This window comes from Protopterus annectens, chromosome 9.part0 (genome assembly GCF_019279795.1).
Source record: "Protopterus annectens isolate FY-2018-M chromosome 9.part0, PAN1.0, whole genome shotgun sequence".
In the NCBI taxonomy this organism is placed as follows: domain Eukaryota; kingdom Metazoa; phylum Chordata; order Ceratodontiformes; family Protopteridae; genus Protopterus; species Protopterus annectens.
Window position 1 is genome coordinate 1,236,185,508 of NC_056743.1, and position 25,954 is coordinate 1,236,211,461.

General features: G+C 40.7%; 1 protein-coding gene across 1 annotated transcript in view; it reads right to left on the bottom strand.

The window, feature by feature from the left end:
• Positions 1-22,380, bottom strand: part of LOC122810645 (MLX-interacting protein-like) — a 1,455,256-nt gene extending 1,432,876 nt beyond the window's left edge. Inside the window, exons 1-2 of the mRNA XM_044082218.1 lie at positions 22,361-22,380; positions 22,037-22,143 (exon numbers count right to left, since the gene is read on the bottom strand). Of these exons, the coding sequence (XP_043938153.1) occupies positions 22,037-22,143; positions 22,361-22,380 (127 nt within the window). The remainder of the gene's footprint in view (positions 1-22,036; positions 22,144-22,360) is intronic.
• Positions 22,381-25,954: the final 3,574 nt, after the last annotated feature.

Here is a 25,954-nt window from a genome sequence, read left to right on the forward strand (position 1 = left end):
GTATACAAGATTAAAAACATTTGTGTTTTGCATCTTACTATACATATCCATAATAAAGTGCTTTCATTTTTTCTATTTTTCTATCTTCTGCTTAGTGTCTTCTCACATATCCTTAGCTGGCATTAAATCAATCCACCTAAATAATTCAGCTTATTTTCCCATTAGTAGGGGTATTGCTGAATGTATTCATATGTGGATGCAAAGTTTACCTGCATAGTTTTTGCTTCATCTTCATTTTGCATCTCAAAACGATTTGAAACTATCAGAATTGTTCCTCTATACCAAAAAATAATTTTCTGGATTTATCAAGTACAAAATATACTCTGCAAATAAGGCTTACTTTTCTTGATTATAATTCAAGGTTATAACTGGTTATGAAAGTAAATGATAGATTTGGGGGGGGGTCCTGCCTTCTCAGTTCAGCTTGTTGGAGAGGATCCCTTCCACCTTAATTCTTCTTACTTCTGACCCTTCATACAACCTTATTAACCCTATTATTTTATTAGGGAACACAAATGTTACTACATCAGGACTCTAAAAATAGTGATGGTTTTCTTGCACTCCAGTTCCACTCAACATTAATGAAACCATGATGATGTAATCAAATATTTGCCTCCCTTCACAAAAATGTATTTATATTTACTTAATTTTGGCAACATCTTTGCCATTCACTTAGCTAATATAGACACTTTACACTTATGGATAAAAGCTGAAATTGGTGTATATGAAACTGAATCTGAAGGGAATGCTAGAATTAGGCTGGGGCTAGAGGTATCCTGACTTAATACCTTAATCAAGTTTATGAAATCTGTGAGGAAACCTAATCAAAATAAAGATGCATACAAAAACTGCCAGCTCACCCTATTGAATGCTTTTTCAGAATCAAAACTAAACACTACAAGAATGAACTTCGTTGTGTATAATCAATTAGGAGTAATATCTTTAAGATGCTGTCAAATGTTTGAAGATCTTTTATGAAACCTTTCTGGTCAGAATGGATGACATCTGGGAGCAATCTACTAAATCCTATGAGCCAGTATGAAAGTCAATGTAATTTGTAGTCTGCATTAAGCACCAAAATCAGCTAATACGAAGCTGGAAAAATATATCCCTACCTGGCTTTCAGAGCTTCCCCCCAGTTTCTTGGGCACCTAGCAACACAGAGTACCAGATTCGTCAGCTTCAAATAGTCTCCCATTATTGTGATCCCATATTTATCAGCTTATCTAAGGCCTCGATATAATCACTCACAACCTTGCCACTTTTAGCCTCTTTCAAAACCAAGGTCTGCCCTTTCTTCATAATTAGGGAGAATTTTCTGTTCTTTGGTGCTCCAAAAGTTGAGGCAATGTACTCCCTTGAAGACATTGGTTCAACTTGCTCTTTATGGAGGAATCCAATGGGTCTTTACGTAGGGTAGTAGAGTGTGTGCAAAATGTATGCAGAATTTCCTTAGGAAAATGCACCACATCTTTCTCGGGAGTCCCTGATCTTAGTAATCAAACCCTTAGCTATCTGTCACCTTATCTGGCAAGCCAAAGATTTAACTGCTGCTGTGGAATACAGAGCATCAACTTCAAGGCCCTTAATGTATTCTATGTCTAGGTCTCAAAAATACCTTATTCTATCAACCTGTCCTCATCTACCTGTAGATTCTCCTATGAAATGTGTAACCTCCTCCCTACTTCCAAGACTTCAGCCTTCTTTCTTCTGCAGGGGTATGATTAAATACATTTCTTGCAATAACCTTTTCCATTTTGTTGCACTATACTATCCTGGGAAAACCCTGTAACTAACAGGTGGCTCGCTTCTGCATAGTGTTGCTTTAACCAGTCCCCAAAAGGCAGTATACAACAGAAAACAAGGTCTTATCTCCTTAATCTTTCCATCTGTTCAGAAGCAAGTTGAAAACAATATAGAGGAGCATGGTCTGTAAAAATTCAATTCCTGCGGCTGGGACACAAATCCAGTAGGTATGTTTGGTGGATTCCACAACTGCAGCTATTGTTGAGAAGAACCAATATCTACAAGGCTAGAACATATTTGACAGGTACTGTATCTCTTAACACCATTGAAAGCCATAGAGGAAAAGTGTCTTGATAAAAACCACACTAAGGTAGGGAGGGTGGTAGGCCATGGGATTATGTTCTAGTAGCCCTCAAATAGAGTGTAGCTCTCTCTAAAAGCCATAAAATCTCTGCACCACACTGGCATCCCATCTGCAGTTGTACCAGGGGAAACACAGAGATTGAGCAATGTGATTTTTAGTTGCATGAGCCATCCCTTGCATTTTACAGATTTACCCTCTGTGCTACATTTTTCCCCTTCCTGTTCTAAAGGAATCCCCGCCTAACTAAAATACACACACTCCTCCTTTGGCCATTTTGGTAGGAAGCACCACAGATATATCAATATCTGCAGCCAACAAACTTTAGATGTGTTTCATTAGTACGGGGGAAGTTTCCTGGAGTAGCAGTATCAGGGGATCAAAGCCTCATATAAAACAGAGTGCATTGTGGGAGAATACAAGCCTTAAACATTCCAAGATATGCAAGACTTATCTCAAGTTATGAATATGAAGAGAAAATCTGTCTTATTTTTCACGTGAATAAAACATAGTACAGCACAATATATATACTGACAATGTCAATACAACTCCCATGCCTTGTCAACAAATAAAAGGTCTAAACTATTTACATCTGCAACTAGTAAAAAGAATTACAAAAGTACACATATATATATATATATATATATATATATATATATATATATATATAGTCCTGATTCTTTTCGGAGGACGACACAAATGCCTCTGCTTGGAAAAGAATTTTAAGAAAGCACTAAATGGAACATGAAGCTCCTATAAACTGAAATAAGCTTAATAATTTAATGAAACATTTAGGTTCAATCAGCAATCTGTCCCTGTCTACTAGTCACTCATTCATCTCTAACACATAAAACAAGGCGGCTTGGAGTTTCGTTCGGATGCTTTAATACATACAATCAGGATAGAAAGCAGCATTATTAAATACGAACAAACTAGTTAACAGACAGAGCATACATACTTACATCTCAACTACAAAATGGAAGTCTAGCGTGCACGTGCTCAGTATTTATACACTTGTGCAAGCCCTTGGACAGCTTCTTAAAGGTATACACACACTAATCTACATCCTCCCTCTTAAGATTGTCCTTTAGGCAAAATATCAGAGCTAGACATGCATTACTATATACATTAGAAACAAATCACAATGTTCATGCCCAAGTTGCTTCATATCTGCTGCAGTGTTTAGAGATTCGACCACATCTCTTACATAACACTTGGGACCAAATTCAACAGGGACAGTCTTCTCATATCAGGAACTTTTGGACTAGTCACAGGAATAGGAATGTCCTCTAACTTCCTCTGGAATTGGAACATTGGACAACTCACTCTGAGATGGAGTCCTTCTGACAGGCTATATGTTATGGTATAAGCTTAGACACCAGTCTCGAATGTTTCAGATTCCACCTAAAAAGTCCTCCTGATTCCACAATGTGCAATCTCGGCTCTGGACCAATATTGTTCACAACACCAATCCGATCATAATCTCTGGAAATTTGCATCCTTACTTCTCCCTCTCAATTGAGCAATTTACTGGTCTTATTGTAGTAGGACTTCTGGATTAAGTGCTTCAACATATTGGCTTTCACTAATCTGCTGTTCTCGACACATGGAACCAACTGACTACTGATTGGTAATGTGGTTCTGGTTTGGCGACAGAAGCGTCCGAGCAGGTGAACCAAGATGTTTATCACGAAGAACATTTCTGAAATTCAAAAGATTCAAGTAAACATCACTATTGTCTTGTTTTGACTTCTCTAACTGCTTTGCACTTTGAACTGGAATGCAGTTCTGCCAAGCCACTTCACTGCAGGTACTCTGGACTACTTGTGACAATAGTAAAGTCCTATTCTTCAGCAAATTTTTTGAACTGTTGGCTTGTAAACAGCATGCCACTGTCAGAAAACTTCGTGTGGACTTCCATGAACAGCAAAATGACACTTCATCTTAGTAATGACTGTATTGGACGCTAGGTTGGGAAGTAGGTCAATCTCAAACCAATTGGAGTACGTCTACCAACACCAAATAATGTTGACCATTCCAGTCGAAGATATCAGTGGCTACTGTCGACCAAGGTCGTTCCGGAATTTGGTTAAGCTGGAGAGATTCTGTTGATGTGGCTTTGTACTATTACACACTGAACACGATAAAAGTGCTCTCAATGTCTTGTGACATTAGCCAAAATAGTAGCCCTCTTGCCCTTTTGGTAGAATAGACTCCTGGGTGACCATGATGCAAGATAGCAATGTACTCTGCTTGCAAGGACTTTGGGACAATTACTTTTACACCTTTCATACCAGTGTTAGACAAAATCTCATATATGTACGGAAAATAAGGTTGCACTTCTTGAGGTAAACTAGACTGCTTTGACAGTCATCCTTGACTAAGTGGCTGAGCCTCTGTAAAACTGCATCTTCGGCTGTGTGATCTCAGCTCATCCACACGTGTGGAGGAAAAATTTCTCACTTCCATGAATTCAAAATCAAGGTTCTCATTCTCATGCAGTTCTGTGGTGTTTGAGCAATCTGGATAATGTACCAGCAAGATAAAGACGTTTGCCTTTCATGTAGACAAGACTGAAATTATACTTTTGCAATCTTGGCATCATATGTTGCAGTCTGACTGGAGCCGAAAGCACTGGCTTTCTCAAGATAGTGACTAATGGTTGGTGGTCTGTGTGGATCTGGACAGGTCAAATAATCATGGAACTTCAAACATGCAAATTGTCAAAAGCTCTTTCTCAATATGGGCATACTGCAGCTCAGTTTGGTTACAACTTCTCGATGCGTAGGCAACAGGTTGATCCACTTGTAGGATGACTGCACCAAGACCAAATTTCAAAGGATCACAGGAAAGTGCAACTGCTTTGTGAATATCACAGCATCAGAGTTGGTGGGCTAGCAATTCTCTGTTTCTGGACATCAAATGCTCTTTGGTGCTGCTCTAACCAATACCAGGATAGTACAGTTGTGTACACTTACCATAAATGTAGATGTTCGACTGTATTCACTGTTGCAGTCATAACACTTGGGTTATCTGCCTGCAGGGTAGCCCTCAGTCAGCCCGAATACCAGAGACTTGGTATTTCTGAGTCAGATGCGGTCGCTCCAGGACTGACGTCAGGTCATCAGGGGTATAAAAATAGGCAGCTGACGCCATTACATCAGTTTTTCTTGCCCGAAATGTCAGCAGCCCCTCAAATAGGGAGCGAAGTTATGGTGGCGAAAAGACCACCAGTAAAAAGTAAATACCAATAAATTCCCCTGAAAGGGTTGAGTTAACAGCCATAGAGAGGAGAGAGAGAAACCGGGGGCTGGAGGGAGGGAAACCAGGACTGCAACAGTGAATACACTCCAACATCTACATTTATGGTAAGTGTACACAACTGTACTATGTTCTTCGTGTTTCACTGGTGCAGTCATCACACTTGGGTGGATTCCCAAAGCTGAAGGGTGCAGGCAGTCGAGAAGAGTTGGGGCTGTCTAGTATGCCTTGCAGTACTGCTGTTGCAAAACCTGCCCTGGATTTGGAAAAGACAGGCAGTTGGTAATGCTTGGTGAAGGTGTACACAAAACTCCAGGTAGCAGCTTCCAGGATGTCCCTAAGTAGGGACTCCCTTGAGAAATGCTGTAGAGGTAGACTAGTGGAAATGTGTTCTGATCCCCTGAGAGGCTGGTTTCCCATGGTGCTTTTAGCAGAAATGGATGCAGTGTGCTATCCATTTGGAAATTGTTTTGAAATGGCCTTGCCCTCTGCCCCTGTTGTAAAGCTGACTAGCAACTGGTAAGATTTTCTGAAGGGCTCAGTCCTATCAAGGTAGAATCTGAGCCGTCTGTGCACGTCCAAGGAGTGCAGGATCCTTTCCCCTTTATTTTGGGGATTAGGGAAGAAAGTAGGCAAATGGATGGATTAGTTGAGAACCACACTGGACACCACTTTAGGCATAAAAGGAAGGGTTAGTCCTGAGGGAAACCCTATCAGCATGGAAAATAATGAAGGGTTCCACAGCCATGAGTGCTTGTAGCTCAGACACTCTTCTAGCTGAAGTGATGGCCAGAAGCAGGGCTGTTTTCTGAGAGAGGAATTTTAACTCCGCTGACGCTGCACGTTCAAAGGGGGGGGGGGGTGAGCTTTTCCAGAACAAAGTTAAGGTCGCAAGCAGGGGTGGGTGCTCTACTTGGCGGCCTTAAGTTGTCTGCCCTTCTCAGGAACTGTTTGATAACAGGGTGCGAGAAGAGAGGTGGCTCAGTGTTGAAATGAGCCGAAATGGCTGAGGCATGTATCTTAATGGAGGAGGAGGACAGGCATTTGTGGAGTAAATCTGCTAAGTAATGCAGGATTAGAGGCAGAGAGAGCATTGTTGTGTCCCCTCCTTTAGATTGAATCCAGGAGCAGAACCTTTTCCACTTATCAGCATAGGATTTTCTTGTACTGGGTCTTCTGGCCTCAAGAATGACGTCCAGCACCTGCTTGCTTAGGGCTGCAGGGGGAGAATTCAAGGAATAAGCCAGGCTGCAAGATTTAGGGTTTGCAATTGTGGATGCAAAATCTGTCCCTCCTGCTGAGAGAGCAGGGTTGGGTTCTGCTGTAGGTGCCAGGGTGTTCTGGAGTGGGTACCACTGCTGGTGTGGCCAGTCTGAGGCAATCAGAATTGTCCTTGGTTTGTCCCTTCTTATCTTGAGTAATACTCTTGAGAGAAGGGGTAGAGGGGGAATAACATAGATTGTGTGTTTGACCCACTTAAGATAGGGCATCCACTTTCTGCACCAGGAATCCTCACAGCAGGGCCTGGAATTTGCTGAGCTGGTGGTGGTTGAAAGGGTAGGCAAACAGATCCACCTCTGGGGTCCCCCATTTCTGAATCAGAAGGCTGAAGGTGCTGGGCGCCATTTGCCACTCGTGTGGGTCTAGTAGATTTCTGCTTAGGTCGTCTGCCAGTGAGTTTTGTTCGCCTGGCAGGAATTGAGCTTGCGGATGGACGTGCATGTCCAAGGCAGTGTTCCACAGGGCCATGGCTAACCTGCAGAGTGGGTCCCCCCTGCTTGTTGATGTACCACATAAATGTGGTGCTGTTTTTTATTAGCAGTTGTCCTGGAAGCAGTAGGGATCTGAAAGCTGTCAGGCCATTCTGCACAGTTAGCATCTCTTTTTTGTTGATATGCAGATGAATTTGACTTGGGCTCCAGTGGCCCTGAATGCATTTGCTGTCCATGTGTGCTCCCCAGGCATAATCTGTGCCTGTGGTTAGGGTCTGGGCGGCGTGGGGTTGAGTAAAGGGCAGTCACTTGTTGTGGCTGCTTAATTCTGCCCACCAAAGGAACCCTCTTCTTGGACAGGGTATGATAGGAATGACTGTTTGGTACCAGCATTCTCAGGACTTGGAAAGACTTTTTAAGTACCATTGAAGTTTCCTCATATGCAGTCTTGCATATGGAATTAGCAATATACATGAGGCCATGAACCCTAGGGCCTGCAGTATTCTTCTTGCGGATAGCTGGATTCTGGTGGCCATTTGTTTGAAGTAAGCTGTCAGACAGACTTGCTTTTCTGAAGTGAGGAATGCCATATGGGATGTTGTGTCCAAGCCTGCTCCCAGGAATACAATATTTTGACTGGGTACCAATTTTGATTTCTTTTCGTTGATGGTGTACCTCAGGGAAGTGAGAAGGTTTTTCACAAATGTCAGTTGCTGCAACAGCAATTCCTGAATGTCCACCTGAATCAGACAGTCGTCAAAGTACAGGTAAATTTGGATATTTCTCTGCCTGCAGAATGCAATGGTTGGAGCCAGGCATTTTGTGAATACTCTGGGCGCAGTTGATAAGACAAAGGGAAGTGCAGAGAACTGATAATGCATAGATCCTGCCCTGAAACGTAGATACTTCCTGCATGACTCCCTCATGGGGATGTGCAGATAGGCTTCTTTTAAGTCTAGGGTGACTAACCAGGCATCCTTGGCTAGCACAGGAAGAAGCTGTTTCAGGGTAAGCATTTTGAATTTTGGTACCACCAGGAAGGTGGTGAGAATAGAAAGATCTAGGATTGGGTGCAAAGAGCCCTCTTTCCTGGCTACCAGGAAGAGTCTGGAGTAGAATCCTTGACCCCTCTGTTCTACTGGAACTGGCTGAATAGCTCCGATATTCAGCAGGGAAAGCACTTTGCTTTGAGCCTCTGCGCACTGGTTTGGAGGAAGGTCTGGAAACCCGCCTGGGATTGGCAGTGAGTGGAAATAAAAATTTGTACCCCTGGGATACAATGCTGAGGACCCATCGGTCTTGTGTGATGGACATCCAGTTTCTTGCATTAAGGGCAAGTTTTCCTCCTAGAGGACCAAGCAATTGGGCAGGGCTGGGGAGTGGAGTAAAGATGTCATTGTGATTTTTTTTCCGTAAGGAGGTGGTTTACCACTCCCTGCTTTAGGGTTGGAGGCACTCCATTGCTTAGATCGCTGCATTCCCTGAGACTGTAGTCTGGGTGGTCTGTTACTCCTGGGTCTGGTTTGAGGCGGCCTGGAGGGGGCTGGGAAGGACCAGTGTTTGGAAGGGCAATGCCTACTGAACCTAGGGGGTTGCACTTGTAATAATTCTTTAACAGTCTGCATAGATTTAGCTTTTTCTTCCATCTTTTTGAGAACCTCTCCTGCTTTGGTGCCAAACTGTCCTTGTTTAGAGGAGCATCTAGTAACTTAGATATGACATGGTCTGGCAAGGTCTGCTCCTTGAGCCAAGCAAGTCTTCTCAGTAGAGCGTCAGTGACTGCTGACTGGCAAGATGCTTCTAGGGTGTCAAAGCCACACTGCAAAGTATGCATGCTGACCTGACTTGCAGAGTGCATAAGCTCCTGCAAATCTTTATTTTCTGCACAGTCTGTAAATGTTGCCACTTTTTGTTTAATAAGTTCCATAATATGTTGCTGGTACTTCAGCATGTGAAAGTGACAATTCAATGCCCTAAGCGCCAGATTTGCAGAGGTATATACCTTTTTTACCCCATCTGTCTAAGGCTCTGGAATCCCTGTCTGAAGGGGTGGGATTCTTGGCTGTAGTTGCCTTGACACCTTTAGGCCTCTGGGAAATGATCTCAGGGTCAGCAGTAGGATTCTTGAAAAGAAATTTGGGAGCGTCAGGTACTTTGTAGTACCCGTCTGGTTTCCTTGGGGCAGGAGGTAAAGTGTCAGGAGTAAGACTGGATTCCATAAAATTAACATCCAAGACAGGGGGAATTGCTAAAGGCCTGTGCGGAGGCAACTCTAGGAATTCTCCGAGTCTCTTTTTGGACTGAGGATAGTCTTGGCATTCCAAGTGGAAATGCTCTCAAGGTATGCAGTGTTTCACCAAAAGAAAAATCCTCTGGAGGGGAGGCAGAGGGAATGGATTTCTCTGCATCCGAATCCTCATAAGCAGATAAGGGCATGTCCTCAATCATAAAACTCAGCCATCGGACACCTGGGTCTGTAGAAGCTGTAGAGAAGTGGTCTCTCTCTCTTTGCAGGGGAAGGCTGACTTCCCCTAATCAGTGTAATAAGGTATTCAACCATTCTGAGCATTTGTTTTTGTGGCATGGGAGTAGGTGCATGTGCTTTGGTCGCCGAGGCGTAGTGCGTACTCTGGGCTTAAACTCCGTAGTTTTAAAGAAGTCATCGGTTTGAGTTGAACATCGGCTGAGCAAAGAACTGCCTCAGAAGCTGGTGCCTGCACAGCGGTTCCGGACCCATCCAAGGTAGAGACATCCACAGATTCGAAGAAGAATCTTGTGGCATACCAGACTCTGAATGCATCTTAGTAGAGGCCTGCAAATCCACTGAAGTGGGCATCAGGGGCTGCGAAAGCACCTCAATGAGTACCAGTGGACTGGCGACTAGCTTAACAGAAGTGTCAGCAGCAGCTTTGGACCTATGCGGTGTCTGTCTATCATTACTTTTTTTGGAATATCAGTAGTCTGATGGCTTACCAAAGCCATTTCGGAATCGGAGATAAAGAATGAAAGAATTTAGCGACGGAGACAGACAACGAATGGTTCGGGCATTAAACAAGGCACAAAACAGACAGTGAGGTACGTCTTGGTCCGGGCCTAAACAGGTGACGCAATAAGAATGAAAATCTCTGAGGTATTTGGTTTCCACAGGCAAGACAATTGTTAACTTTTTCTGACATCGGTTAGAGCAAGGAAAAAAAAGATCCCCAACGGGGTACTTAACTTTAGAAAACTTCAGGATTATTAAATTCGTAAATGAAAATTCAAGTAGCGACAGACCGGCACTTGCTAACTGCTTCGAGCTGATGTAATGGCATTGGCTGCCTGTTTCTATACCCCTGACAACCTGACATCAGTCATGGAGCAACAGCATCCGATGCAAAAATATTAAGTCTCTGGTACTCAAGCCGACTGAGGGCTACCTGCAGGCAGATAACCCAAGTGTGATGACTGCAACAGTGAAACACGAAGAACATACATCTTTACATGTCAGCTCTCTTAGCCTGAACTTGCCTAGGTAGTTGACCATGCCAAGAAAACGCTGCAGGGCATGAACATTGTCTGGAGCTAGCATCTCAAGAATGGCGGTTTGCTTTGAAATGTCTGGTCGTAAGCTTGCACTAGTAAATAAATGACCAACATAAGTAGCTTCTTGTAGCCTGAATTTGCATTTGTGTGGATTTAGCTTGAGATTCAAAGACAAGTCCTTTCTAGAACTTTTGAGGTTTCTGTCATGTTCAGCTTCATAATGACCTCCTACTAGTACGTCTACTATGGTAGCACAAGGATACCCAGAAAAAATTTGCGCCATTGCACGCTGAAAGACGTCACTTGCAGAATTTATCCTAAGTAGCATTCTCAAAACACTGTACCTGTCAGTACTGACAGTGAGTAATGAGGATTTTGTCAAGCTGAATTTGCCAAAATGCACTTTGCATCTAAGACTAAAAAATCTAATTGTTAAGATTTTGTGTAACTGCTAGGATTACATATCTGCTTCTGTGAATGACTAGTTGCTCTGTCAATGACTAATTGTTAGATTTGTGAATCTGCTACGATTACACTCTGCCTCTGTGAATGACTAGTTGTGCCTGCACTACAAGGATTATTGTACTGTATATTTGCTGTCTACATATGGGTATTGGTAATTGATTATTTTTTATACCCACTCTAAATCTAGCTTGTGCTAACTCCTGTTTCTCTAAACTACCTTGTCGCTCTTGCCTCCCTAAGTTACCCTGCTTTACCCATGCCTCCAGCACTAACCTGTCAGAAACTAAAGGAAACCCTACAACTACCTGCGTTACACACCTCACAGACCAACTGCCTTACAATTCCTATATCAAGGATACAGGAAAAGTATGTGTACTATATAATTTCCTGCCTGAATTGTCTTTAAACTAAACTAGTGTACCACTGCTACAGGTGGTGAGTTGCATCTTGTTCGGGCAGCCTGCAGCTTCCAGCAGAGTCCCCCCCCCCACCCATTCTCTCCATAAATCTCTCTCCCATCCTCTTTGAATCCCTCACCGACTAAATCTCCCACCTTTCCCTGATTTTCTCCAACTCCTTCATACATCTGTCTGCACTTTTTGGTCTGTCCACTAGGTGACACCCTTACCCAGCTTTTTTCTCCTTTCATCCTCTTATTACACAGCCTTACCCTTTTTTCTCCTATTGTACCTGCATTCCTATTCCTGTTCTCACTTACTTTTTTTTACTACCATTTAGTCCATTACTACCTTTCCTAGGATCACTTCTCACTGACCTTCACCACATCTGACTTTTAAAACTTACCCTCACAAATCAGTCCAGCTGACTTTTTTCTACAACTGCTCCATCTCTAACCACTCCCCTTCTCAATCACCACTCCCTTCTATCTTTACACAGTCCCACCTTATACATCCCCACAAATATAAAACAAACTATTCCATCACAATGGCTTATTTAATTCTTCAAATCCAATTCTACTTCACTCTCTTACCACTACTACTAACCTTTGTATATTTACTATCCTCATATGAGCACCCAATATATCCAGACACTACTTACCACAACCAACAAACCAACTCTCAACCCTTACCACACCTCCATAACCATGCAAACATAACATGGACACCTAGCTACCTACTATCAAAGTATCGTAGAACACCACACATGAAATATAGTACACAATATTACAAAAGTGTTGCTTCTCTACAGCAAATTCCCTAATCCAAGCTATCTACTACAACTCCTCACAGTAAAGGACGGTGATATTCATCCAAACCCTGGCCCAACTGTTACCCCCATCACTCTTCAAAACCATATTCAATCTATCTATTCTCCCCTTGCAAGACCTAACTCTCTCCTACAAGCACATCTTAACATACATAGTATTATAACAAGGTGACTCAACTCCATGCTCACCTAGAAGTGTACTCCTTTGACATTATCTGCCTAACTGAAACATGGCTAAAACCTGTCATCCAAGACAATGAAATTACCCCACCTGGATATAATATCCTAAGACTTGCAGAGTAGCTAAGAAAGGTGGTGGGGTGGCTATTCTATTTAAATCTGGCTTTCAATTAACCACTTACAACTGTAATCTACCTCATGACTCCAATGCAGAGATTCTCATCTCTAAACTTGAACTTAAAGCTAAATCAGTCTATATCATCCGCATGCATCTGCCCCCTGGAAATAACATAGCCACCTTGGAAAATATGCTCTGCTGGCTATCCCAACACCTGCCTCAAGAAACCATAATCCTAGGTGACAAATTTAGACTGGAATTCCTATAGTAACCGCCTTCATACCACACACACAAACCTATATGGTTTCTCTCAAACCATCACCTCCCCCAGCAGAATAAATAAAGCTAACAAAAAAACAAGCATATTAGACTGGATTCTCACAAACAATCATACTCTGATTCTGGAACTCTCCCTGATATCAGTGATCACTCATTTCCCTACATCAGATATAAAGCTAACACCCCCTCCCCAACCTCCATTAGACATATTAGATCCAAAAATAAATTTAACCCTGATCTATTCCAAATGGAACTAAGAGCATGCAAGTGGGCTCCCTTAAAATAACTGCCTCTAGATGAAGCCGTTACATTTCTTTAATTCTACCTTTCTTGCCATTCTGAACCATCATGCTCCTTCCAGAGCTATCAGAATTAAGACCAAGTCTGCTCCATGACTTTCTAACGAAACCAAACACAAAATTCACATCAGAAATAAATATTTGGACAAATGGAGAATGACAAAAAACACTGCTGACCAACTAACCTTTAGACAGCTAAGAAATGACACTAAAAAGCCCATATTTCCTGACAAACAAAAATACTTCATACAATTTCAACAATCTAATTACAACAACCCACAGAAAGTCTGGGCCAGCATTAAGCAATTACTCCAACCAGGTCAATCCACAACACCAAACCCTCAAAATACAGACCAGAAAAATCCCATCCATACAGCTAACACCTTCAATACCTTCTTTACTGATGCCATCCAAACACTAGCTTGTCAGTTATCAAATACCTTCACATTACCCTCACACTCCTCAACCCCACCCCCCTTTCATCTCAAACCTGTCTCAACCACATTTATTCAAACCCTTCTGAAGAAACTGAAACCATGCTCTCCTTCTGCAGACCTACTACCTTCTGAATATCTACAACTATCATCCAATGCCATAGCCTATCCTATTTCCATACTGGTCAACAGTACTATTACTGAGGGTTACCATCCCCACCTTATGGAAAATCTCCCATATTATCCCCCTACATAAATTTGGACAGTCCACAGAAATATCTAACTACTGCCCCATTTGCCCTACTTTCTCCCCCTAGCTAAAATCATGGAGAAATGTATCCATAAACAACTTCACCATTTAATCGAAAACAATTTACTTTCCATCTGTCAACATGGTTTCAGACCCTCATACAGTACTACCACTGCCCTCCTGTCCTTTACTGACTACATTAAACAATGAAACCTGAATAATCTTTCTTCTGCTCTATTTATTGACCCGTCTAAAGCATTTGACATGGTAAACCACCAGATTCTCAAACATCCTAAAATCTCTGTCATTAGACCCACTTTCCAGAAAATGGTTCCAATCCTACCTTGACAAATGTCAACAAGCAGTACTTTGGCATAATACTTTATCCTTCCATTTACCCATTACCTTAGATGTCCCTTAGGGTTCCATACTTGGACCCCTTCTTTTTTCCATACTTAATGATCTTCATCTAGCTATCCCACAAGCCACATGTATACAATATGCTGATGACTCCACACTATTATGTTCAGCTACATCCTCCCATGACCTTCATGCTCTCACCCAGAAAGTATTTAACATAGTTGAACAATGGTTCACTCAGCACTGCCTTTCTTTGAACCCAAAGAAAACCAAACTCCTCCTCTTCACTCCTACTCTGAAGTCCTCTCCTCTTCAATTCTCAGTGACATCAATGGTACTATATCTTCAGACTATACCACCAAACTACTAGGCGTCATCAATGACAATCTGAACTTCGACACATCAATAATACCATAAAGACTGTCAATAAAAAAATTGGCAGTCTCTATAGGGTTAAACCATTCCTTTCCCCTACTGCTAAAATTACTATCGTCCACACCCATTTGATCTCTTCACTCCTTTATGCCTCTCCCGTCTTTACTAATCTCTCCAAGAATAACCTCAGTAAATTGGAAATGACCTATAACATTGCACGATTTGGTACAGGCAACCCATTCCGAACCCGAAACTTAAAACAGCTAGGATGGTTAGAATTACAACAGATTAAATTTCACCAACTAACCATTGCCCACAACATCCTATACAAACCTTCTAATACTCCAAGTTTATCTACCCTCATCACCCCCTATAAAAACCTAAAGTCCTTACAATCATCTCACAAACTTCTTATCCACACCTCAAAACCTAACAGAGCTGGGGATTCTCTTTTCTCTAACACAGTAGGTAAATCCTGGATTCTTCTCCCTAATGACATCACCTCACTCACCTCTCATCTCTATTTAAAAACAGAATTAAACTTCTCCTCAAAACATACTGGCTATGCCCCTGCTCCAGACCAGATTAGTCATCTACCTCTACTAACTTGACTTGCCTATCCACTCCCTATTATCCTCTACTATATTTTCCCACCTTATATTTTTCTCTTCTACCTTTTTCACTAAGTCTATCCTCTTTATATACATCTTTTAAGCAAATCCTTTACTACAATATTATACATCAAACTCCCTTTTTTATTCACTTCTGACTTAACCTATACTATGTCACCATACTTAAAAACAGCACTATATTATACTGCAGGTCCTCAGTGTTAGATCCTGCTTAACCTTTCTGCTGTAATTCACATGTGCAAGTACTGTTGATTTTCTTTCCCTTTTTCTATGATTATTTCCTTTTATCTACCTCTGACTTAACCTGCATTGTTGTCAAGTTCTTTCAATTTGCGCTGTTTGTGACTTTTACCTCAATGTTACATCCTGTTACAACCTCTATGCTGAAATACGTTACCATTGTTGATGCATTTTTTTCCATACCAGGAAAATTGCTATTTTTACTAGAATATTAGATTTTCTTATTTTTTGTTTGTATTTGTATTATTGCATTTGGACCATGTCTTGGAGCTCATCTCCCTGGGCCTCTACTGAAAATGGACATATATCCAGCTACACTAGCCAGGTCAACAAATGTAAAATAAAAAAATAGACAGAAATAAATAGTGGCATCTGGAATTACCAAGGCTGCGACTTCAACTGTGCGCATTGGATGATGTCTTAAGTATTTTGTTCAAATCTCATGGATCAATATTCTGATGTCACCTGAGCTTTTCTTATGAGCTACCACCATGGAAGATACCAATTCAGCTGGCGTTTCAACTGGACAAATCACACACCTTGTTGCACCATTTTATTTAACTCTGCTTTGACTCTGTTGCATAGCTATTGGAACTTTACATGCTGGCCTGATAACTGGACTGACTTCTGGGTCTAACTTCATGGCGTACACAACTGGAAGTTTGCCTAGTTTGTCTTCGAAAAAAATTAGCATAGATGGAAAAAATGGAAAATTTTGAAAATTTAGAATGTCGTTTTAATAATTAACCACTGAACACTATTACTTTTAACATTTATATAGACATGTATACCATGTAGTGCTTAGTTATGATTTTCTATTTTAGGAGAACAGCACAAGTTAAGGTAAAGATTTTTTTTTTTTTTTTTTTTTTTTTTTTTTTTTTTAAGAATTCTTAATTTAAGGTCAGGTGTTAGAATCACATGATTTTTACTCTATTTAAATAAGTGTTATATGTTGAATGGCCTTACTCTGATGAAGCAGTGTGTATAAGAGGGTGAAAGTGCTAAATATTCATGTTTTTACATGTTGAATCTTAACAGTTACGTGTTTATACCACATGGCAGCGTTTTATTACAGATGGAAAATGTACTGGGCAAAATTAGAGTAGTGGTCTTTTATGCTAACATGGTGGATTTCCTTCTTAAATGAAAGCAGTCACATTTTCAAGCTGTCTCTAAACCTTAATGACTGGACGTGCCACTTGACCACATAAAATAAGTCGTAGCTTCTTCCAGCAGAGTAATATGAAAGCACTACTGAGACTTCAGTTTGAATTTCTTCACTTCCATAAGCAACAAGCTTAACACACCTTGCCAAATCTAGCCTCACACCTTTACACACATTGGCAAATGTTTCTGCTAACACACTACACTTGGAACCTGTATCAGCTGAGCTCTACGGCTTAGCCACTTATCTGAACAGTACAAAATACTTCATTCTTTGCCCTTAAATCTACTGCAGTTTCATGAAGCACTGACACACAACAGGTGAACTGCCACTAACTGATAAATTCATTTCTTAAAATGCTCCCTTTTAATAAAAATGTTGGCCTTTTGACTTACAAAATCTTTTGAACTGATTAAATATGTGGCATTGCTGACCAAAAGCTGAACCCTTTTCCCTTTCACATTCATGACTTCCACCATAATTACAATTGGCAATGAAAGTAGGCTGGGACCACTGCTTTGAGTTTGCTGACTCACTCTTGTGCTTCAGAGACTGTGTGAACTCTGGAAATTGCTAGAAAGTTATGAGGTTTACCAGTTAGTGCTGCAGGGGTTAAAGTTGCTGCCACATGCTTGGGCCTTTTTCTTTTAACAGCATGCTGCATACTATCAACATGACCTTTCTCACTGTGCCTTCTAGAGCGGTTCTCATTTGTAAGCATATTTGTGTGCTGTTCTCTGAGCTTGTATATATGACAAATCTCAATGGCCTTATTCAAAGTTAAATCACTGTCACGAAGCAAAATATTTCTCACAGCATCATCTTTTATGCCACAAACAAGTCCTTTATCAACTCATCCCTTAAGTCACCAAATCTGCATGTTTTAGCTTTATTTCTCAGGTCAGTTCTATATGCTGCAAACGTTTCACTAGGCTTTTGATACTTTGTACAAAATAAATGCCCTTCCACTGTAACATTTGTCTGGGGATTACACATAGCTCTCAAGTGTACCTCATTATGAGGAACGTACCTCATTCGGGGTCTTAGAAATTCCATACTCCTCAAAGTTCCTGGAAGTTCCAAATTGAAAGACTGTCAAACATTCAATGTTATAAGGAATTTTTTTTTTTTTTTTTTTTTTTTTTTTTTAAGTGAAACCCATGGTAAATAGAAATGAATCATATTAGTTCATTAAAAGATCTTCTTTATAAGTAAAACCAGCATATTTTAACCATCCTATAGCCTTCCTAGTTGAAACTGTTAGTACACTATTAGTATGTGTTCCACATTTTGCCCATGTCTTCCACATTATGAGGGCTAGTGTTCCTCATTTTGGAGATGGAAGGTTGAGAGCTATGGGATTACACATCTCTGAATTAAAATTTTAAGCACTCTGGATCCTCCCTTAATTCAGCTGGTACAACAATAGGACAGTTTTCCCCCTTCTCCTGTACAGATAGTAGGTGCACACACAAATGAATGCCCTCTTTCATTGGCTTCTGGCTCAGCTGAAGTAGAATAAATGCCTTTGTACGGTCATCTTTATCAGAATATGCAGCCTGTATGAAAATGTACTCTTGCTCAAACACTCCACTTCTCAGCAATATTACTGTCAAACACAAGTGCACTGGGTTTTCAAAATCAGTCTGCCATGCCCGCAAACTATATACAAACACACTGAAAATATGGCCCTTGTAATTATGTATGAACAGTTCTGTGAGCTTGTAACATTCAATAAACTCTTCAAAATACTTTACTTTGTGAAATATGCCTTGTAATGGCTGCACTTTAAGAAATAGCTTTACTGTAACACAGCACAGACATGCAAACACTTGATATTTTTATCAATATTGTACATAAACATTCTGTATGCCTTGTTTCATATTATACGAAAAGAAATGCTGCTGAACAAGTTTTAATACCTGAAATTAGTTTGACCCATTATGCGAAGTTTGCACATTTGGGAATGATCCGCCAGCATCAAAACAAGTGCATCTAGTCATTTTAGCCAAGTTATTTCTGCCTTCATGCCCTTTCAATATGCTTCTAAGACCATGTCTTTACAGACATGCCATTTTTAACACCATGTTGCTCGATCGACTCTAAAAAGGCAGCTTGGGCTTTCGTTCAGATGCTTTAATACATACAAAAACACATCAGGATGGATATCAGCATCATTAATAAATACGACCTAGTTAACAGAGCTTACATACATGCTTACCTCGCAACAGCTAACAAAATGGCCATCTAGCTTGCACATGCTCAGTATTTATACACTTGTGCAAGCCCTTGGACAGCTTCTTGATCTACACTGTCATGTGCAAAACCCATCAGAATATTATGCATGTCCTAAGCAAGTAAGTCTATCTGGATTCACTGTGGGGAATTTGTGGCCTTAAATAAGTGGTGTCCTCAACTATATCAATCATGTGGTCTCCACTATGGTTGGAAGTTTAGGTGAAAATGAAAGATTCTCTCGCTCTCTCTCTCGTCTTTAGCCTATGTTTAAATACTGGGAAAGGTTAAGGTATGCCTTTATTCTTTTGGAGTTTGACATAAGACAGTACTATTCTGGAAGGTTTATCAGCATAAAGATAAATAACTGTAGAGAAGGGACTTTCAGAGCATTTGAGCCACAGGCACCTTGTCAAACTTGTCAGTTTTCTCAGGAGAAGGGGGCTGGGATTCAGGAAGCAGCAAAAAAGAGTGCTCAGAATGGCTTCCAGCTCAGGAGGGACTGCAGAAGGCCTGGGAGAGTCCATCTGCAAGACCGCATACCTCTTGAACTTTATACACGAGGACTCTCAAACTGAAACTGCTCCATCATAAAGACCCTAAGTGAAATCCTGACACTCTTTATAGGGATCTTTGGCCACAGGCACTACATGCTTGGAATTCTGTTTTTTCATAAAAGGAACATCTTCCCTAACAAGCTTAGGTGGTTCAGAGCCCTACCTGCCTTCAGTGAGGGAACCAGGGGCCTCTTCCCCAACTATTCTCTGGGGAATCCCCCAGACTCTACAGATAATTGGCCATGGCTCACCCTTCTCATCTGTAGCAGATGTATGCTCAGCCTCTGCAGATGTGCAAGACACCAACCCTGTGTCGGCCTCCTACTGGGTTGCAACAGTGGGAGCTGGAGTTGGAATCAGAACATCACTGGATTCTTTATCCATGCCCACAGAGATGTCTGGTAAGAGGTAGACAAGTCTCTAAACACGTTTAACACTTCTAAAGAGGCGTTTGAATGCCTGGGCAGGCAAATTCAGAAATCATTAGTTCCCTTGTCTAGAAACTTCAGACTTTGTCTTGTTTTTCTGTATACTTTCAGAACCAAACCGCTAGAAAAGGTCTTTGGTATAAAAGAATGACATATAGCACACTGATTGTGACAGTGATCTGCGCCTAGTCAGAAAACGCACTTTTAGTGTCTATCTTTATAGGGAATCTGCCTTCAATACTCACACTTCCCCTTTCTGGATGACGTAAAATGATAAACCAACAAAAAGAAAGAAAGGTCCCCAGTGGGGTACTTATCTGTTTCAGCTACTCAACCATTGGCAATCTGTCGAACAATTTTATAGAACAAATTCAAAAAGGAAGGGTTTGAACTGGGAGCAAAATGTTGAAGATTAGGCTTTCCTAGATCCTGAACATAGGACACATAACTGATATATGGTGTCTGGAAGGGAATACGGCTTTTGTATGCTTGCCAGATGTATGGCTTTTCTTAGTAGGATACATCTCTACTAAGGAATACGACAACCAGTGATGGCGAACCTTTTGGGTTTAGCATGTCAAAAGCTCCTGGCTCATTCACATGAGCAATGAATGCAAAAGCAGCGTCGTTGGTAACTCAGGTGTTGGTGATCGCTGACGTGTCACCCAAAACATCGTGGCGTGTCATAGGTTCGTCATCACTGACAACAGTGATAAGGGAGGATATCAACATGTGATGAAGTGATTTGCTGAAATCTGACAAATATTTCAAGCTGCCAAAGACAGATGCCTGTGGAGGCAAATTATGAAGTCATTAAGTTAGCAAACTGACCATTTCATTTGAAGCAGATAAAGAAAATGGTGCAGTAGGTGGCTGTCTTCTATAGAGCGAAGGTCATTCTATACAGCCACTGAAGACAAATTGCAGCAAGATGACTAATGCCCACCTTCATTCAAGCTTTATCCCATTTGCACTGAAAATGAATATCCTGTCATTAACATTCCTTACACAGAACACCAGATTCTGACTCGTGTAAGAGACCTAATGAAAAACTAGGAAAACAAGGACAGAAAATTTGCATTTTAGGACCTTAGCAGACAGCTTAACTAGGAGAATTAACTAAATTTCTGTTATGAAAATGCTGCCTTCCACAATGTAGTTCTAGCATTAATCAATTTTACAAACTGGACACAAGCCTACTAATATTTCTTTAGTAAGCCAATGCCGACCTTAACTCCAGCTAGGCATGTGCTTAAGATGGAGGACAATGGGAAACAAAACATACCACAGATTTACACGAGTTATGCCTCCAAGTATTGCTGTAACATCTTGGCAAATACAAGCAGGACATCAGGAGATATGGTAAGAACTAGAGTCAAATCCCTGCTCTATCGCCTGGGTAAGAATCTGCAAAGAAATATGTTGCAGCTGTCCACATACAACTCCTATAGCTGACTACAGACTCACTTTATCGCTCAATGTCAGAAATTTACCACTATCCTTCAATAACCATAGCAAGGGATCAGAAATAAAAGGATTTAATTATTTAATACAAGGAGATATTCATATACCAGACCCCATATACTTTGTGATAACAAGGGGTCTATGTACAAGCTTATTTGAGTTATTTAATGATGCTTTGCCCCCCTTAAACAGATCGCACTAAGAAAATCAGTAGATCAAGAAGTCAACCAGTCTGGTGACAGAAAGATGCGGTCCTAACTATGGGCCAGGTAAGGAGTTCGATTAACAGCTTAGGTATCAAACAAGAGTTCACACTAGCAGATCATTCTTCAAGCCCTGGTTGAGGACATAGCTTGGTATAACTGCTGGGCTGAGTCTGTGTGAGGATCAAGGCAGTACAGTTAAAGCTCAAGCCCAAGGTGGGCATGTTCTCATCTGGCCACGCCTACTGTTCAAATCTGCCTCCTAGGGGAAATCACCACAGAACTCTATGGAGCCTATGAAAAATCCCTAGTATGCTTGCAAACAAAGAGAAGTAAGACTAAGTACAATCACAGTGCTAAGGCCAAGTCATGGCAGCTGGTGTAAGCATGCACGTATACAAAGAAGGCAAATTCGGGGGGAGGAATTACAAACAGCCCACAGAAAAGTTATTCAATGCTGCTAAGTAAAGAGTGAACAGCCAAAGCTGAAAGCTGCACAATACAGCATTTTACTCACACTGTAGATACCAGGCTCGCCAAATAGCATTGTTAAGACGTATCTTATCTCTCCACAGAAGCTTAAGGCCTTTAAATGTCTTCCATTTAGGAGATACAATTCTTCCACTGGGGGAAAAAAAAAAGATATTTATCGTAAAGAAGCACTTTTGCAAACAATACAATTTACTGATTTAAGTTTAACAAAACATTAATTCAACATGTACGTTCCATGGTTCAGAGATTTCACATGATTTATTCAGCTAGTCCATTTATACATTCCATCACAAATTCTACCATCAATGACCACTTACGGAGTTTATCCCCAGATAATCATGCCAGCTACCAGGCTGCTTTGTCTTTCATCATAAAGCAGGCCTACATGCCTTCCAAAACCTATACCAAGTAATCTACCCAGTAACACTCATCCTGACATTTCTAAAAGTCTAAAAAACAATGGTAAAATATCACCATAAATTATCTATATTCTCACACTCTTATTTTTGTTTCCTATAAGAAAGTGTAATGGCTACTTCCAAGGAGGAGGGAAGGACGGTCAATGTCTCTAAATCTAAAGGGGATGACTGGGGGCTCTTAGTGGCTGGCTACTGTTTACAGGTTATACACCCATAAATCAAGGAAAAATGAAGGACACTAAATTCAGAATTAAAGGGTTACGAAACAGAACTACATAATGAGGACCTTAACCTTCTAGCAGTAAACTGTAAGATACCATCACTGCAGGCTAAGAACACAGCACTAATGAAAAATCTTTCAGTAGAGAAATCGAACTGGGCCTAAGCAGTTTATAGGACGAAGGCCAAAGGTAATGCTGCAAATGGACAACAAGTCACATTATGCAGTTTCTGATCTCTGATGGGACAAAGAGGGGGCAATTGTGTACTGTAGAATATACTTCAATCTAATGGAAAGCCAAACAAAGGACCAACGAAGACTGGGAGGAACTAACATCATTGGAAAGAACAGAAAAATAAGGGGAAACGTGCCAATTAGTAATTACCTGCAAAAAGAGAGTAAATAAGTGAGGTAAGATGAGACAGCCAGCACAGAGGAGTTTGTTTGGTAAAAATGCTGAGATGCAACTGAGTAAAAGGTAGGTGGTGAGGCGACAGGTTTGTTCTCATGTGTGTCTTCATGCAGGAGATACCAGAGCTTGCACTGCATAACCACCAGATTTAATAGAAGCTTTTTTCCAAAAGCTATCAGACTTCTGAACTCCAGTAATAACATACCATGCTGGTCTTCACGATATGGAGTTACAACAATGAAGTTATTCACAGACATATGTAATAACTATGAAAGTACAATCTTATACCTTACGTGCAATATTAATGATGCCAAGTTAGCATTCCATGCAATTTGAAATCCATCTGATTATGATCTGTGCAATAATTTGGGTAATGAAGAAATGCAAGTGGAACAGTCTTGGTGCATGTCATGGCACTCATTACTGTACTGCATAAATGTCTTACTGTTATTGTGGGATTAGAATTAGTATATGTGTTACTGTATTACTATCAGTATATGTTGTAGGCATAGTGAGTTCAAAGTAACGCAATTTTGTTCAGTTGCACTGCTGTGCGGTCTGAATGACAACAAAAGCTCACTAACAAAATACTTCATATGCCTATTTCTTGGCCACTCTAATCACGCAAAACATGTACATTGATAAAACTGGGCAGGACAAAAAAAACTAACAGAAAATGTTCAGACATAGAGGGTAAATGGAACATGGGACTTGCACCTGGAATATTAAAGGTGAAGAAAATGGGGCATGAAGGAGGAAGAAGCTAGAATGATGCACTGAATACGGTTTTTAAACAAAAAACATCTTTATTAAATTATCATGTATGACACAGGCCATGTTACATTTATATAAATGACAAAACATAGCGGCACAAACTCAGTTGCAAACATTATACATTCCAAACCATGCCAACAAAACTGTAGCTGCAAACATTACACATCACTTTTAACACATCCAGTCATTATTAGTCAACCATTACATAGCTCATTCAAATCCTGCCTTTTTAAACCTCGTTCTTCCTCTGCGTGTATTGATCTCACAGTTACTATTTTTCCTATGTAATTTGCTCCTACCCTTTTCTACAGATCCCAGTTTCAGTAGTTTTAACACCATTACTATTTTCATAACTTCTAATACAGTTGGCTTAGACTGATTTCCATTTTCTAGTAATTCCAATTTTGGCAGGCATCACAATTAGACTCGGCAAAGCCTTGCTTTGTCTAGGCAATTCAGATTTTGTATCATAGCTCACAAAATTAATGTCCCTTGTCATTCCAACTTGCTCAGCCAGCATTTCTGACAGATCAGTCTGCAGGGAACGTTTAAAACCTACCAACTTGTAACACTCCCAGAAAATATGCACCCAATTACCTCTTTCTGCTCCATCACACCTCCAACATTTGCTGTCTACCCCAGGAAAAATTCTTTGAAGTCTGCTTGGGATATTAAAAAAAATATATATGCGAGTACTTCCAGGCAAAGATCCGAAATCTTCTAGTTTTTGTTGCATATTTGGGAGAGATACATCCCAACATTGTTTCTTTATGAATTGCTTATGTAACTCTCTTGCCAGTACTTCCTAACCTCCTCTGATTGATTCTTAGTCATCGTGCACTATTTTATATGCCAATTCTTTCTTAATGGCAACTTCTGTTCTAGATTCTACTAAAAACTCTACCATTGCTGGTCTTTCATTTAGGACCCCCCCCCCATTTATTTCTCTCTGCCTATAGTCCGATATCAATCCTGGATATGGAAGGCAGTCTTCTATAGCCTGCAATCCAAATAAGTTCTTGGTATCTTCCCATTCTATTACCTTTCCCTTTCTAGTTATTTGCTCCCATTACCTTGGTTCCTTTACCAGTTTTCTCCAATATATTCCCACCCCCTCTTGCCTATTGCCTGTATCCCTAATTGCAGTCATCCTTCGCGACAGAATCTTTTCTTCATTCCCATGCTGGCTTAGTTCTTAGAAGACCACCTGCTACTTTATGTATATAGTATTCTGTATTACTGGTCTCTTTAAAGGCCTGCATCCAAAACCCCACTCACCCCATTACTTGAGCTTACCCCCCCCCCCCGTTTCTCTCCTCTTTCTACTTTAAACTACAGTTTTCTGCTTGTGCTATGTATAGCAGCCTTAACTGTGTTAATCTGGAATTTCTCTTCAACTTGTGTAATCCCAATCGGCCTTGTTCTATTGGAAGAATACGTTTATCCCACTTGACTCTTGCCATCTTCCCCTCCCAGATAAAATCCTTTAGCTCTTTAATTGCTATCCACAACTTCTTCCTTCTTTGATAAAAATATGCCTGACCAGTATACAACACTAAAGGGACTAAACCTTTTAACTGCTTGTATCTTACTATCAAATATCCATATAACAGAGATTCCATTTTCTCAGTTTTTCTATTACCTTTTGTTTAGTCTCTTCCCACATATCCTTAGCTGTGACACTGGTATAATTTTTAATCCAGTCTTGCTATACTCTGATCCCAATCCTTAATAAAGGAATGCAATCTCTAGCTTGTAGTCAAAACATTCTTGGCTTCTTCCCATTCTGCTACCTTTTCCTCTATTTGCTCCCAATACCTTGATTCCTTTGCCAGTTTTCTCCAGTAAATTCCAGCTCCCTCCTGCCTATTCTCTGTACCCCTAATTGTAGTCATTCTTATCAGTGGAATCTCCTTTTCTCCATGTATCCCGGCTAAATGTTAATCCATATGTAACTCACTGGACATTAAATTTGCTCACAAACAGAACCCAGGAAAGTAGAGGGGGCTGTTCTACCTCCTCCAAAAGACCGGTCAGTAGGGATGCAACTCCAGGGTTCAGTCCTTAGGCAGCTGCTCTCCAACATTTACTTAGAGGTCAAAGCTACACCAGGGTTCA